Raw genomic sequence first — 12,349 nt, 5'->3', positions numbered from 1 at the left:
CAGATCATACAGCACGTGTACCTTTAACTTTTAAGAAATTGCTGAACATTTCGATAGCATCTGTAGTGTTTTAACATTGCCACAAACTCTGCAGGAAAGTTTCAGTTGCTTCACATTCGTAACAGTTGGTATGGTTAAGTTTTTGTTTTTCACACTTTAGCCATTCTGATGGGTAAGTGACAGTGTCTCACTGTGGGTTTAATTTGCACTTCCCTAAAGACTAGTAAGGTTGACATCTTTTCATGTGCTTATTTGCTATTTGTACATATGCTTTGGAAAAGCATCCAAATCTTTCCTCCATTTAAAAAATTATCTCCTTAATGAGTTGTAGGTTCCTTATAAATCCTTTGTTGGATATGCTTTGCAAGTATTTTCTCCCAGTCTGTGGCTTTTCAGTCTCTTAAGAGTCTTTCAAAGAGAAGCCTCTCAGCTGATTCTCCTCTTCCCCTAGAGTAATCCTAATTTTCTAAAAATAATTTTTTATTGTGATAAAAAACACATCAAATTTACCAGTTTTCTTCAACTCTTATCTTTGGTCTAATGGCCCAAATCCAAAACAGAGCTGCACTAATACAGGAGCCACTGACCTAACATGGCTCTTTAAATATTAATTAAAATAAATTAGACTTTTAGTTCTTCATTCATATCAGCCAAATTTCAAGTGCTCAATAGCTATATACAGCTAACTGGTTATCATAGTGGACAACTCAGTTTCAGTATCACAAAATTTTACTGGAGAATACTGCTATTGATCAATAACAGTTTCCACTATTTAAGCATTTAGTCATGCACTCCAGTAAAGGTTTTAATCCTCACAAAGGCAGAATTGGACTTTATCTCAATATTAGAGATAAGCAAATTAAAGTTCTACAAGAATCACTTCCCAGAGTTCCTTGTGGCACAGCAGGTTAAGGATCTTGTGTTGTCACTGTAGCAGCTCCAGTTGCAGCTGTGGTGTGAGTTTGAGCCCTAGCCTGGGGAACTTCCATAAGCTGTGGGTGTGGCCAAAAAGGCCCAAAAAACCAACAAAAATAACTTACCCAAAGTAATCCTTTAAACTTGACATTGCTCTTTATTGCCAATTTATAAAGAGCTGCTTTGTATGCTTCCGCAAAAATTTATTCAATTCCGATGCTATATACTTTGCAAATAATCTCCCTTTATTTTATCCTTTTCTTCTTTCAAAACGGTACATATAGGAAAAACATAATTTCACCCTCTTACTTCCTATCCCTTCACTGTTTACAGGGCACCATACCCGTAAGTGAAATGTGTGAAGAGAAAATTTCAGAAGCCTTGGCTATTCCTGCAACTCTTCATCTGCTCCCCTTTGCTTTTCTAGAGGACTGCCAACATCACCACATTTTAAGCTTCCAAGAAGAATATGATCACATCAGCCAGTTAGTTGAGCCTTCACTTGGGCAATGAATTGCTTGGGGAGCTTTTAAAATTAGATTCTCACACTCCTCGTTTAGAATAACTGGGCATGGGGTCTGGAAATCAGTATTTCCTCCAGGGAGCTTGAGGTACAATGAGGTTTCTGAGGTAAAAACCTCAGCTATCTCAGTCTAGAGGGAGGAATCTCGAGAGTTTCTGTCATGGCTCAATGGTTAACGAATCCAACTAGGAACGATGAGGTTTCGGGTTCGATCCCTGGCCTTGCTCAGTGGGTTAAGGATCCGGCGTTGCCGTGAGCTGTGGTGTAGGTTGCAGATGCGGCTCGGATCCCATGTTGCTGTGGCTCTAGTGACGGCCGGCAGCTACAGCTCTGATTAGACCACTAGCCTGGGAACCCACATATGCCGCGGGAGTGGCCCTAGAAGAGGCAAAAAGACCAAAAAAAAATAAAAATAAATAAAAATAAATAAAGAGGGAGAAATTTATGTTACCCTTATTCCCTCCAAGATAGCAGAATAAAAAGGAAACAAAAGCACAGAAATAGACACATTTTCTACACTTCATATATACTCCTTATACTTCAAGAAATACACAAAGCTCAATAGAATGAAGTTTATTATATACACAAGTCATGTCTGACAACTGAGAAAATGCTATTTACACAAAATATCATAGATTAAAAATACATAGTATTTGTATTTTAATACAGTAACAGGGTCCCAGGATACAAACAGGGAAGTCTGATTCCAAGTTTGCTTATAAAGTTATTTGCCTTATAAAGTTATTTACTCTACTACAAAGAACTACAGGGGAGGTAAACTTTGGCAGTGTTTTTCTCAAGAGTCAAGTATTAGTGAATTTCATGTAGATGGTTTTGCATCTGTAGAGGAGGAGACTTCTTCATCATATGTACCGATTTCTGAGTCTTCTACTTCAGAATCTTCACCAGTTTCCTCTTCAGAATCAAATTCTTGACTATCCGGTGATTCAAATTTATCCAGAGGTTCATCACTCAGTCTCTTTTAAAGAATAAACCAATAATTTATTGTAAAACCTTTATAATCCAAGCCCATTATCAGTATGCTGACATAACTGGTTGTAAAGAGGCTTCATTTCACAAAGTCTCTCAATTAAATTCACTGACAGTGTTATACCAAAGTGTCTACCATGTTAGATTACATTTCTACAAAATCTGTGTTTAAAAATTTGTTTTTTGGTTTTTGTTTTTTTAAAAGAAAAGGATTCATAGGCTTTCAGAATACAATTTCAGTCAGTACTTCTCAAACTATCTACAATAAAGGACTGGGTTTCCTAACTTCCCATCTGCTCTGGCCCAATACTTTCATGGCAGTTAAGAGAATGACTGCCGTGCTTCCAAACTTTAAACACACATCCTGTCATGGTGCTAAAATGTAAAGCAGAGAGTCGGTACAGGAAGTTTTGATTTGAAAAACTTCCTTTCCATCAGCAAAACCTATTTTTTAGGCTAAGACTAGTAAAGTCACAGTCTTCAGGCTAATTCTTATAAAAGTCAGATAAAATGACCAAAGTTATTTAGTACTTTTTTTTTTTTTTTTTTGCTTTTCAGGGCCACACCAAAGGCATATACAAGTTCCTAGGCTAGGGGTCGCAACCTACACCACAGCCGCAGCAACACCAGATCCGACCTGGGTCTGTGACCTACACCACAGCTCATGGCAACACCAGATCCTTAACCCTCTGAGCAAGGCCAGGGATCAAACCTACAACCTCATGGTTACTAATTGGATTCATTTCCGCTGTGCTACAATGGGAACTCCCACACCAATTACTAGTTGTTTGGGTTTTTTTTTTTTTTTTTTTTTTTTTTTTTTGTCTTTTTAGGGCCACATGTGCGGCATACAGAGGTTCCCAAGCTAGGAGTAACGACATCTAACAGTTATCGGGTGCTTACTATGTGCAGGCAATTCTCTCAATTTTCTATTACAACTCATTATTCTCATAACAAGCCTCAAAGTACGCAGTATCACTCCCATCTTACAGATGAGGAAAATGGAGCCCCAAGAGGGTACACAACCTGCTTGACCCAAACTTAATGGTCCTAGGCAGGGGGCTAAGATGCAAAACCAGGAAATCTGATTCTAGAGCCCAAACACCTTCTGATCACACTACTGCCTCAATTTCATAGCAAAACAGATGACGCTGAACCAGGAGGTTAAAGTCCTTACCTCTATTACTGCTGCCATATACTGCACATGTTCTGCTACTTCTGCCAATTCTTTATTCTCCTTTTTCAGGAGGGCAATTTCATTGTCCTTTTGTTCAATTTCTTTATGAAGCTATGTGACACAAACCAAAAAGTTTAGTATTTCATAGATTTCCCACATTATATATAAACCATATGCCTCCAAGTATATAACTGACAGACACATTACATAAAGTTCCTAACAAAGATGTGATCACTAGCTCTCGACACAATAGGCTTCTTTTTGTATAATCATTCTGGTAACAGAGTTGCCTAATTAGACCTTTACTAGGCCAACATTAAAGCTAGTTTATATTGCTCTAATAAAATATCCCAAGCAGCAGATGGAAGATAATCCCAGAATGTTTAAAAATGCCATAAATTATATTCAGTACGTACTTTCTCATTTTCTTTAAGTGTTTCATAGAGAGCCTTCCTCCGTTTTTCTGCCACTTCTTTCCAATATTGAGAGGATGGATTTTCTAAAATAAATTAATGGTTTATATGTAACTTTGTAAACTTTAATGGTTTACATGTAACTTTGAAAAATCATTACTGTTACATACTGCTGTAAAAATCCTATAATTTTTTTCTATTTAAAAAATTCAGTCTTACTCAGTCCTTAGTAATATCCATTTTAAAAAGATTAAAGTTAGAAAGCCAAATCAAATTTTTTCTTTTCTTCTCAACATTTTGAAGATTTCAATCTTCCAAAAGAATTGCAACACAAGTACAACAGACATGTAACTTTCACCTAGAGTAATAAAGGTGTTTGCAACATTTGCTTTCTATTTTTCTTTTTTTTAGGGCTGCACTTGCAGCATATGGAAGTTCCTAGTCTAGGGGTCAAATTAGACCTGCAGCTGCTGGCCTACACCACAGCTCACAGCAACACCAGATCCTTAACCCACTGAGCGAGACCAGGGATCAAATCCACATCCTCGTGGATACTAATTGGGTTCTTAACCCACTGAGCCACAGCAGGAACTCTTGTGCATTTTTTTTTTTCAATTTAACACTGATGTCTGTGAAAATTCCAGATCAGTTATTTTCACATGGGTCTTAAATTTGGATTTGTCCATTTCTGTGATTATACTTATAAAGTAACATTAGCTTCCTCTTCTGAGTTCTATTGCCATTCCATTAAACACTAGTTATTACAGGCACACGCTTCTCATTCATCTTCACTCCCTTTATTGTTGGCTCCCATACTTAATTTTCTTGGTATCTTTTTTCCAGATTCACTCTCCAGACATTTTTCTTCTGAAAAGATTGCTTCCAAGTTTTGTAAACCCAATATCAGAACTGCCATATTAATAACTATTCTTTTTTTCCCCCACAATTTTATCCATACATGGATCTTACCAAACAGGACCTGTCCAAATTTACAGTAGTTTATATATTTACAACCATAAAACATTTTAAATTATCAAAAAAAGAAAAATAAAATATCTAATTGATTACAAGGCTGTGGGCAGAATTCATAACAGTTTAAGAAATATTTATCATCATTATAATTTAAAAATTTAAGATATATATATATATTTTTTTTTTTTTTTTCTCTCTTCATACCTGTAATCATAAGATCAAATGCTTCTTGGGTCACTCCTCCAACATTTTTATTTTCACTATGTTCTGGGACAGTAAGAACTCCAGAGCCGGAAGTCTTTGATATTGACTGGTCACTCCATTGTTTCCTTTTGGACAAGCCTTTAACCGACTATAATGAAAATATGTACATCATACATTTTGATTCAATGAACAATAAAGCTGGGTGGTTTTGTCTCTAACAAACTAAAGAAGTACTCATATCTCTTACCTTTTCTTACCTGTTAAGAAATTATACAATTCAAAATTCTACCAAAATGTATACTTTACTTTAGGAATTTTATTTGCAGCAATCTTTTGGATTAGACTGGGGTCTAAGGCTTAGCTGAATTACTTCTATTGTTTAAATAATTCAATACCAAGGAAAGGCACTATTTTCAACCTACAAAAGCCTAGAAACCCTCATTCATCATTTCATCATTTACATACAATGTTTTATTCTCAAAACATCAAACATTCTGCCTATAGGTTAACTCTTAACTTATTACATCACCCCAGGTCTTTACCAATTTTGAACTTCCTAAATTGAACAATTAAAATAAAAATGATTTCTGTGGGCAATACACAATTGTTATTCTTAAATTATTTCCAAATGTCAATGATTTAGAAAGTTCTGACCAAAGAAACCTTTGAAATGTTTTCAATGGAAAGGCAGTATCACCTGTACCCCATTCTAGCCCAATAATACACACCTCATTTTCTCTTCCAACAAGAGATCCAGCCACAGAAGGCTGAATCATCTTCAGAGTTCTTCTTGGAACAGGACTACTCTGAAAGTCAAGATAATGATACTGGTTACTAAGTTCCCATATGGATTGTTTAACAGGCTTCATCCAACTATAACTTACCAAAAAAAAAAAAGAAATGCTAAGGACCCTAGTATTTGATCTATATAATTTTATAATGCTATATATGATTTAAACAACTAGCAAATTATTTCCCTAAAATTTTAATGAAATCTGAAGAAATTCTAAGAACAAATCATATTACCCAAACTTGACACAAGTAGCTCTTCTCCCATTTCAATATATGTTCTTGCTATAGTCATTTAGTCATGTTTAGTTAAAACAAATATAACGAAATTTCTAAGTTCTAATATTTCATGTGATGAAATTCTGATATAACAGGAATATCTGTACTCCCTCTTAAAAAGATCTTCTGCCCAGAAACCAGAAATTTACCAAACATCATAACATTTATAGTAGAAACCCACAAAAGAGGTAAATTGGAGTAAAAAGTTAATTATTTACACTGCAAAATACCTATTTCCCCTACCTAATCAAAAGGGTTTATCTCAGGCTTCTTTTAAATTGTGAATATCCACTAACACATATGAATTCACCATAGGAAGATAATATTCAAGAACATTACACAAAACCAAATCCACATGCAAGACCTGCTCCCCTCTTCAATTTTTACCTGTCTGTAGAAGCAGTTTTGCTTCAACCCCATTCATTAGCAGACTGTGAAAATGCCAGCGCTTGAGGCATACTAAAACTCTAAAGTGCCCAAGGTATTGTTTTGAAGAAAATAATGCCTTCCTTGTAATATGTAAATACCTTCCTGTATATTTCCTCATCTAAAAGAGCTCTCTATTTTTGCAAAAAATCATTAGTTATACTGGCACCATGGGATAGCAAACAATGGTGAATACTCAAACAAGGTCAGCAAGAACATGATACCAAAGCAGCGTGAGAAAGTTACTGATTCCACACTATGCTCCACAGAACGAGAGTCTACCTTTCCCACGGTAAAGCTGCTACTGCTGATTATTATCTCACTATTTAACTGCAGAACAAATGCCAGCTACTGTGAGAACAAATATTACACCAACATTTCAGATACAATTTAGATTATAGAAGAATCAACAGTCTCCAGACAAATACAAGAAAATACAATTTGGAACCTTAATAATAGGAGGTACTAATTCATTTAAATGCTTGCTACCAATAAAGGCCAAAAAAGCCAGCTAAATTACTGAAACCAAAAAACGACCATTTCTAAGATTTAACTTTCACACCTGTAAGACTTATAGCATCCAGCCCCCCCAAAGGCATTTTATTTACACACATCACATGCAGTAGAGTAATAAACTCTTTACGGAAAAGATTCTTATATATTAATGGGTCTTAATCTTTTTAGAAAACAATTTGAGATTTTGTGAACTCCCTCAAAAAGAAAAAAACAAAACAAAATAACCACACACACACAAACAAGAGCACAATCCTACAGAATTTTGGGAATCCATGAACTCCTAACGTGAACTCTTACAGACCTAGTTCCAGTCCAATTCCCTCATTTTACAGATTAAGTAAACTGAGGCTGAGATCCTAAATAACTCACCTAGCATCACAGTTTTGGAGGCAGAACCAGGTCCTTTTATATCTCAGATAGCTATACTGCAGCTAGTAAATATTAGATTTCTCTTTAAATATTACTATCTGCTGAAATTATATAAATTATTTGTCTGGGATTTGATTCAAAATAAATCAGTGGAGGAAAGGGGGAGTGAATGGAGATGGTGATGAAACAAGGCTGGCCATACACTGATAATTGTTGAAAATGGGGGAAGTAAATTGAAATGCTATTGACTCTATTTTTGAGTATTTAAAAATCTTCATTATAAAAAGCTTAAAAACATACATACAAAACAGTGGGAAGATGTCATCATCCTGAATAGCTGATGGAATCAAATTCACAAATTATCAACACAAAGTATTATTCAAGAAAAACAATGTAAGGAAGATACTAAGACAAGGTAAACAACTTATCAAAAAAGCAACTGCTATCATTTACGAAAAGCTTTTTATTTATACTATTCAGTTTAAGTCTGCAAACTGGTACGCCTTCCTGACAATGTGGTCTCATTCTCAGGAATCCTGAGAATAGATCTAGTCTAAATTCTATGATAAGACCTAGCTAAGCTGTACATTCATTTAGAACTGTAAGAGTGAAGCCAGTCAAAATTACAGACTCAAAATTAAGCTCTGTCTTCACTGTTATAAACAAACATTTGGGAGGTTTCCAGTGACTGTATAATACAAGGATTCAAAAGGTGTGGCAAACAAGCAGGTTAGATGGTAATGAGTATGATGTACCCTGAAACTATACAAAGTACAATGCAAAATGTGTCTCTGCAGTCAAAGATGCTAACCTAAACACCAAGGATTTTAATAAAATCATTGCATGAAATTTAAGAGTAGAAACAAAGCAATAATAGTCTTATATATAGAACATCCTAAGGAATCTACTAAAAAACTATTTGAACTAAATAAAAACAAGTTTGGCAAGGTTGCAAGATACAAGACCAAGAGACAAAAATCGACTGCGTTTCTGTATAGTAGGCACACCAAAAATTTAATTAAGGAAATGACTCCATCTACAATAGCTTAAAAAAACAATACTTAAGAAAAAATTTAAAAAGTGAAAACCTCAAAAACTATGAAAACTACATAACTTTGTTGAAAGAAAAGAAGACCTAAATGGATGGAAAGACATCCCATATATGTGGGTCAAAAAACTTAATATGCAACCATAATTAATTTTTAAACAAGTTCTTTATTGTTACTTGTCCTCACTGAAAATTTAGTATTTCAAAGTTTACAGAAATTATAGCCAGGTAATATATAACATGTGACTAAATTGTGTCAAAAAACATCTAACCATATGCTCTCTACAAGAGATTAAAGTGATTGCATCACATACCTTTACATTCTCTTGGATTCCTTCCTGTTTCTGCTTCATGCTGGGATTCATTATACACCTGGTCAGGAACAGAAGACTGCACATTCAAAAGCAGAATACAGACTGCATGAAAAGGTTTTTTTTGTTGTTGAAAGTACAATCATAAAAATCAAAACAATCAAAGAAAAATGATGGAATTATCATTTCTCATTGTGCCCAAACTCAGCTCTGTCACTTGTTAAAGTGCCTAAAGCTAGTGACTCTTAGTATCTCTATACACATAAACACAACACACACACACAATTCTACCTAGAAGAATACTGCTATAAAAGGAAAAATCTGTATTCTAAACAAATTTACAAAACATGTTGGTGACCTGGATTAAATACAGAAAGATGTGGAAAATGGTCACCAGGAAGAACAAACCTGAGACTTGGGTATGCCCAAGTCTATGTATTAAAGAAGAGCATCCTAACTTTGCTGTTTCACAGATTTAAGCTATCATAAACTTGGCTCTGGAAACCAGCAATAGCTTAACTGTGACTTAATATCCAGTCAAATTAGATTATGTATTTATATTTGCAGGCAATGTTTAACCACCACCACACATGGAGACACTGATGGAAGCAAAGAAAAGGGAGCAGGGAACAAAGCGGTATGTAATGTTGCTAAACCACTGGGCCAGACTCACTCCAAACATAACTCTGAACTTCCCAGCCAAGAACAGATCTTCCTGATTTCTGTGGTCCTGCCTTCCTTTACTCAGTGCAGTGGCTTTCTAACTTTTGACTATGATCCATCTCGCGTGAATACATTTTATAAACCGTGCCCTAGGGCACACAAATGCCAACGAAAAAGCTTAGGAAACAAAGCTTCACCTAATTGTGTGATGTACCCTATTTTCCATTCTATTTCATGTTAAGCAAATGCTGGTCAGGACCAACTAAACTGAGCCAGGACAATGATTTCCAAACTGCGGGTGGCAGCCTGGGATTCCAAAATCACTTAGTAGGTGTTTGAAAAAATGTAACTGAACAAAACTGAAGAGATGAGAAAACATCAAAATGCATGGCATGTGAGTAATAAATAGTGTTTCGTGAAGGTTCTAATTTAGTTGGAGGGTTGAGTCCTAAACCGTTATGTGAAAAATGTGCTTTAGTATATGCCACGATTTTAAAAGATGAACAGCAACAAGAATCAAGTCTTCACGTAGGAGTTCCCGTCGTGGCTCAGTGGTTAACAAATCCGACTAGGAACCATGAAGTTGAGAGTTCGATCCCTGCCCTTGCTCAGTGGGTTAACGATCTGGCGTTGCCGTGAGCTGTGGTGTAGGTTGCAGACTCGGCTTGGATCCTGCCTTGCTGTGGCTCTGGCGTAGGCTGGCAGCTAGCTGCCAGCTCCGATTCGACCGCTAGCCTGGGAACCTCCATATGCCGCGGGGGCGGCCCAAGAAAATGGCAAAAAAGACAACAACACAAAAAAGTCTTCACTTGTTCATTACACTCCCGCCAACAACCTTACACCCTCACTTACTTTTTATTACCTAGGGTTTTTTTTTATTTAATTTTTTTTGGCCGCACCCGCAGTATGTGGAAGTTCCTGGGCCACAGATCGAATCTAAGCCGCTACAGCGACAATCCGGTTCCAAAACCCGCTGCGCCACAAGGGAACTACCTTATCTAATTTTTTAAAATAATTAGATTGAACTCTAGCATAGCACTGGGTTCTAGGAAATTCTGATAAACAGGTGAAACTAAATGTCATCAAGTCCAGTTTTTTTTAAATGAGAGACGCGGAATTCAGGGACACCCCTCGGGTCACCGCCAGTTGCTTACTGGTCAAGAGGGTGGTCCGCCTCATCCCGAAAGCCAGGCACGCCCAAGCTGGTGTCCTCACACGAACCAGCTGCACACAAGCCACCCCGCGACCCCGCCACCTAGTCCTGGGGACACAGGGAGGGAGAAACCAGCAAGGGGCGGACAATCCGGGCCGCGCGCCGGGGCCCTCCAACCGCAGAGCGCGCGTCAGGGACGGCGCGCGCCAGCCAATAGCGAGCGCGGAGGAACAGCGCGCCAAAAACCGACCTAACCAATGGGGCAGCCCCGAGCCTCACCTCCTTCCCCCCCGTCCCGGCTGCCGGGACGGTTCAACAGTCCTTTCACTAAGACTCCGGCAGCTGTCACCGGAGTGCGCGACTTCCGGCCGGCCGAAGCCCAAAGTGGCTCGTCCAGCAGCCTCTGCGACCCACTCTCTCTGGTCACCTCTCTCACACTTACCGGGTGGAAGCAGGAAATCCTTGTAACGAACGCAGGTAGCTGTGGTAGCGGCGCCTCGCAGAGGGTCCAAAACCAACCCGCGTTCGTACCCACAGGGGCTGGACTCCTGCCGGGTGGCGACTGTAAAAGAGTAAAACTCCACCCTCCGGCTCCGGGCGGCCACGTGACCGTCTGGCGCGTGACGGAGGGCGGGGCCACCTGAATCCGGCGAATGGCCTTTCGCCTCCGCCCTCTTCGGCCCCCTTCCCTTTTCTGCGCCTGCGCGTAGGGCGTAGCAGGTATTTGGGTCGGGAAGTCGGCGGTCTTAACTCCGTGGGTCACTTGTACCCTCGGCTTTTGCACTTCGACCTGCACTGGGAACTTCCTCCAGATTCGAATGTTTTTTTTGCTCTTTACAAGCGGGGCAAAGGTCTGCCCCCGCTAGACAAACATCGGGAGAACAAAATATTTTATATATAGTACAGGACTTGTTCTGTAAAGCCTTCGATCCACGGCCTCCTAAATGTGTTAAGACCGTTTATATTTTGGCGCTTTGTATATGACTATATTGTGTTGTAGTAGTGCCAGAAGGCCTAATCCTGCAAGGAATACTAATAGTCATCCTAATATTCGTACAAAGTACTGTTCTAGGCACCGGAATGCAATGGCTATTGCAATTTGAAGGAGCAGAAAAACCTAAGTGATAATTGCGTCTAGCTTTTTTTTTTTTTTTCTAGTCATTTCACAAACTTCTCAACTTTCTGGGCATAGTACATTTCAGTTTATCAGGGTATTGTTAAATCTTTTTTTACACCAACCATAGCTATTAATACAAGTCTTTTTTCCCATTTCTTAACTTTGGTGGGATTGTCATTCTCAGAAGGAAAGAAGTATCTCCTGACTATGCTTAGCACCGCCTTTAGGAAATGTTTTGTTAGCCCCATACCCTGCCATCCTGCGTGCCCACCTCCTGCCACCTGCACCACTGGAATTCTTTTTGAAAGAGCTCAAAGTATACAAAGCATAGTCCTAGGATTCTAGTTTTCTTTGGGGGAAAATGTAGCGTGAAAATCTAAATTCTAAATAAGGGAAACAATCCATTGGTTGGAGAGCTATCCCTAGACGACTGTGTTTCCAGAGTAAAAATTCTGATGATCAGCGTGGTAAGTATAAGTACTGT

General features: G+C 38.2%; 2 protein-coding genes across 7 annotated transcripts in view; one reads left to right on the top strand and one right to left on the bottom strand.

Moving 5' to 3' along the window:
* Nucleotides 1-1,996: 1,996 nt before the first annotated feature.
* Nucleotides 1,997-11,337, bottom strand: GMNN (geminin DNA replication inhibitor). 6 transcript variants are annotated; one of them, XM_084967580.1, is made up of 8 exons: nucleotides 11,191-11,337; nucleotides 10,750-10,856; nucleotides 8,936-9,037; nucleotides 5,923-6,000; nucleotides 5,195-5,342; nucleotides 4,022-4,104; nucleotides 3,606-3,716; nucleotides 1,997-2,417 (listed from the first exon to the last, which is right to left on the bottom strand). In XM_084967580.1, exons 3-8 carry the CDS (start codon nucleotides 9,017-9,019, stop codon nucleotides 2,259-2,261), a joined length of 663 nt encoding a protein of 220 aa, XP_084823706.1. In that variant the 5' UTR covers nucleotides 9,020-9,037; nucleotides 10,750-10,856; nucleotides 11,191-11,337; the 3' UTR covers nucleotides 1,997-2,258. The 6 variants fall into 6 exon arrangements, with proteins under 6 accessions (XP_084823706.1, XP_013832931.1, XP_013832932.1 ...); XM_013977477.3 differs by having other exon boundaries at nucleotides 8,936-9,011; XM_013977478.3 differs by having other exon boundaries at nucleotides 8,936-8,993.
* The window catches only part of LOC146401231 (uncharacterized), a 55,834-nt gene continuing 54,360 nt past the window's right edge, over nucleotides 10,876-12,349 (top strand). The window contains exon 1 of the mRNA XM_084967581.1: nucleotides 10,876-12,332. Within this exon, the coding sequence (XP_084823707.1) occupies nucleotides 11,006-11,392 (387 nt within the window). The 5' untranslated portion in view covers nucleotides 10,876-11,005 and the 3' untranslated portion in view covers nucleotides 11,393-12,332. The remainder of the gene's footprint in view (nucleotides 12,333-12,349) is intronic.

Source organism: Sus scrofa, chromosome 7, assembly GCF_054392235.1.
Source record: "Sus scrofa isolate SSC_HxYL_T2T_F1_AM1 chromosome 7, Sscrofa_HxYL_maternal_Yorkshire_Landrace_v2.0, whole genome shotgun sequence".
Taxonomy (NCBI): domain Eukaryota; kingdom Metazoa; phylum Chordata; class Mammalia; order Artiodactyla; family Suidae; genus Sus; species Sus scrofa.
The sequence above is the reverse complement of the archived record's forward strand: the minus strand, read 5'-3'. Positions and strand labels throughout refer to the sequence as shown.

Bases quoted from the DNA above. Each gene is read 5' to 3' on its own strand.
- GMNN (XM_084967580.1), bottom strand. From the start codon at position 9,019: ATGTGCAGTCTTCTGTTCCTGACCAGGTGTATAATGAATCCCAGCATG. The intron at 3,717-4,021 runs GTACGTACTGAA...TGTGTCACATAG, and splicing joins CACTTAAAGAAAATGAGAAA to CTTCATAAAGAAATTGAACA. The intron at 2,418-3,605 runs GTAAGGACTTTA...ATTCTTTAAAAG, and splicing joins ATATGGCAGCAGTAATAGAG to AGACTGAGTGATGAACCTCT.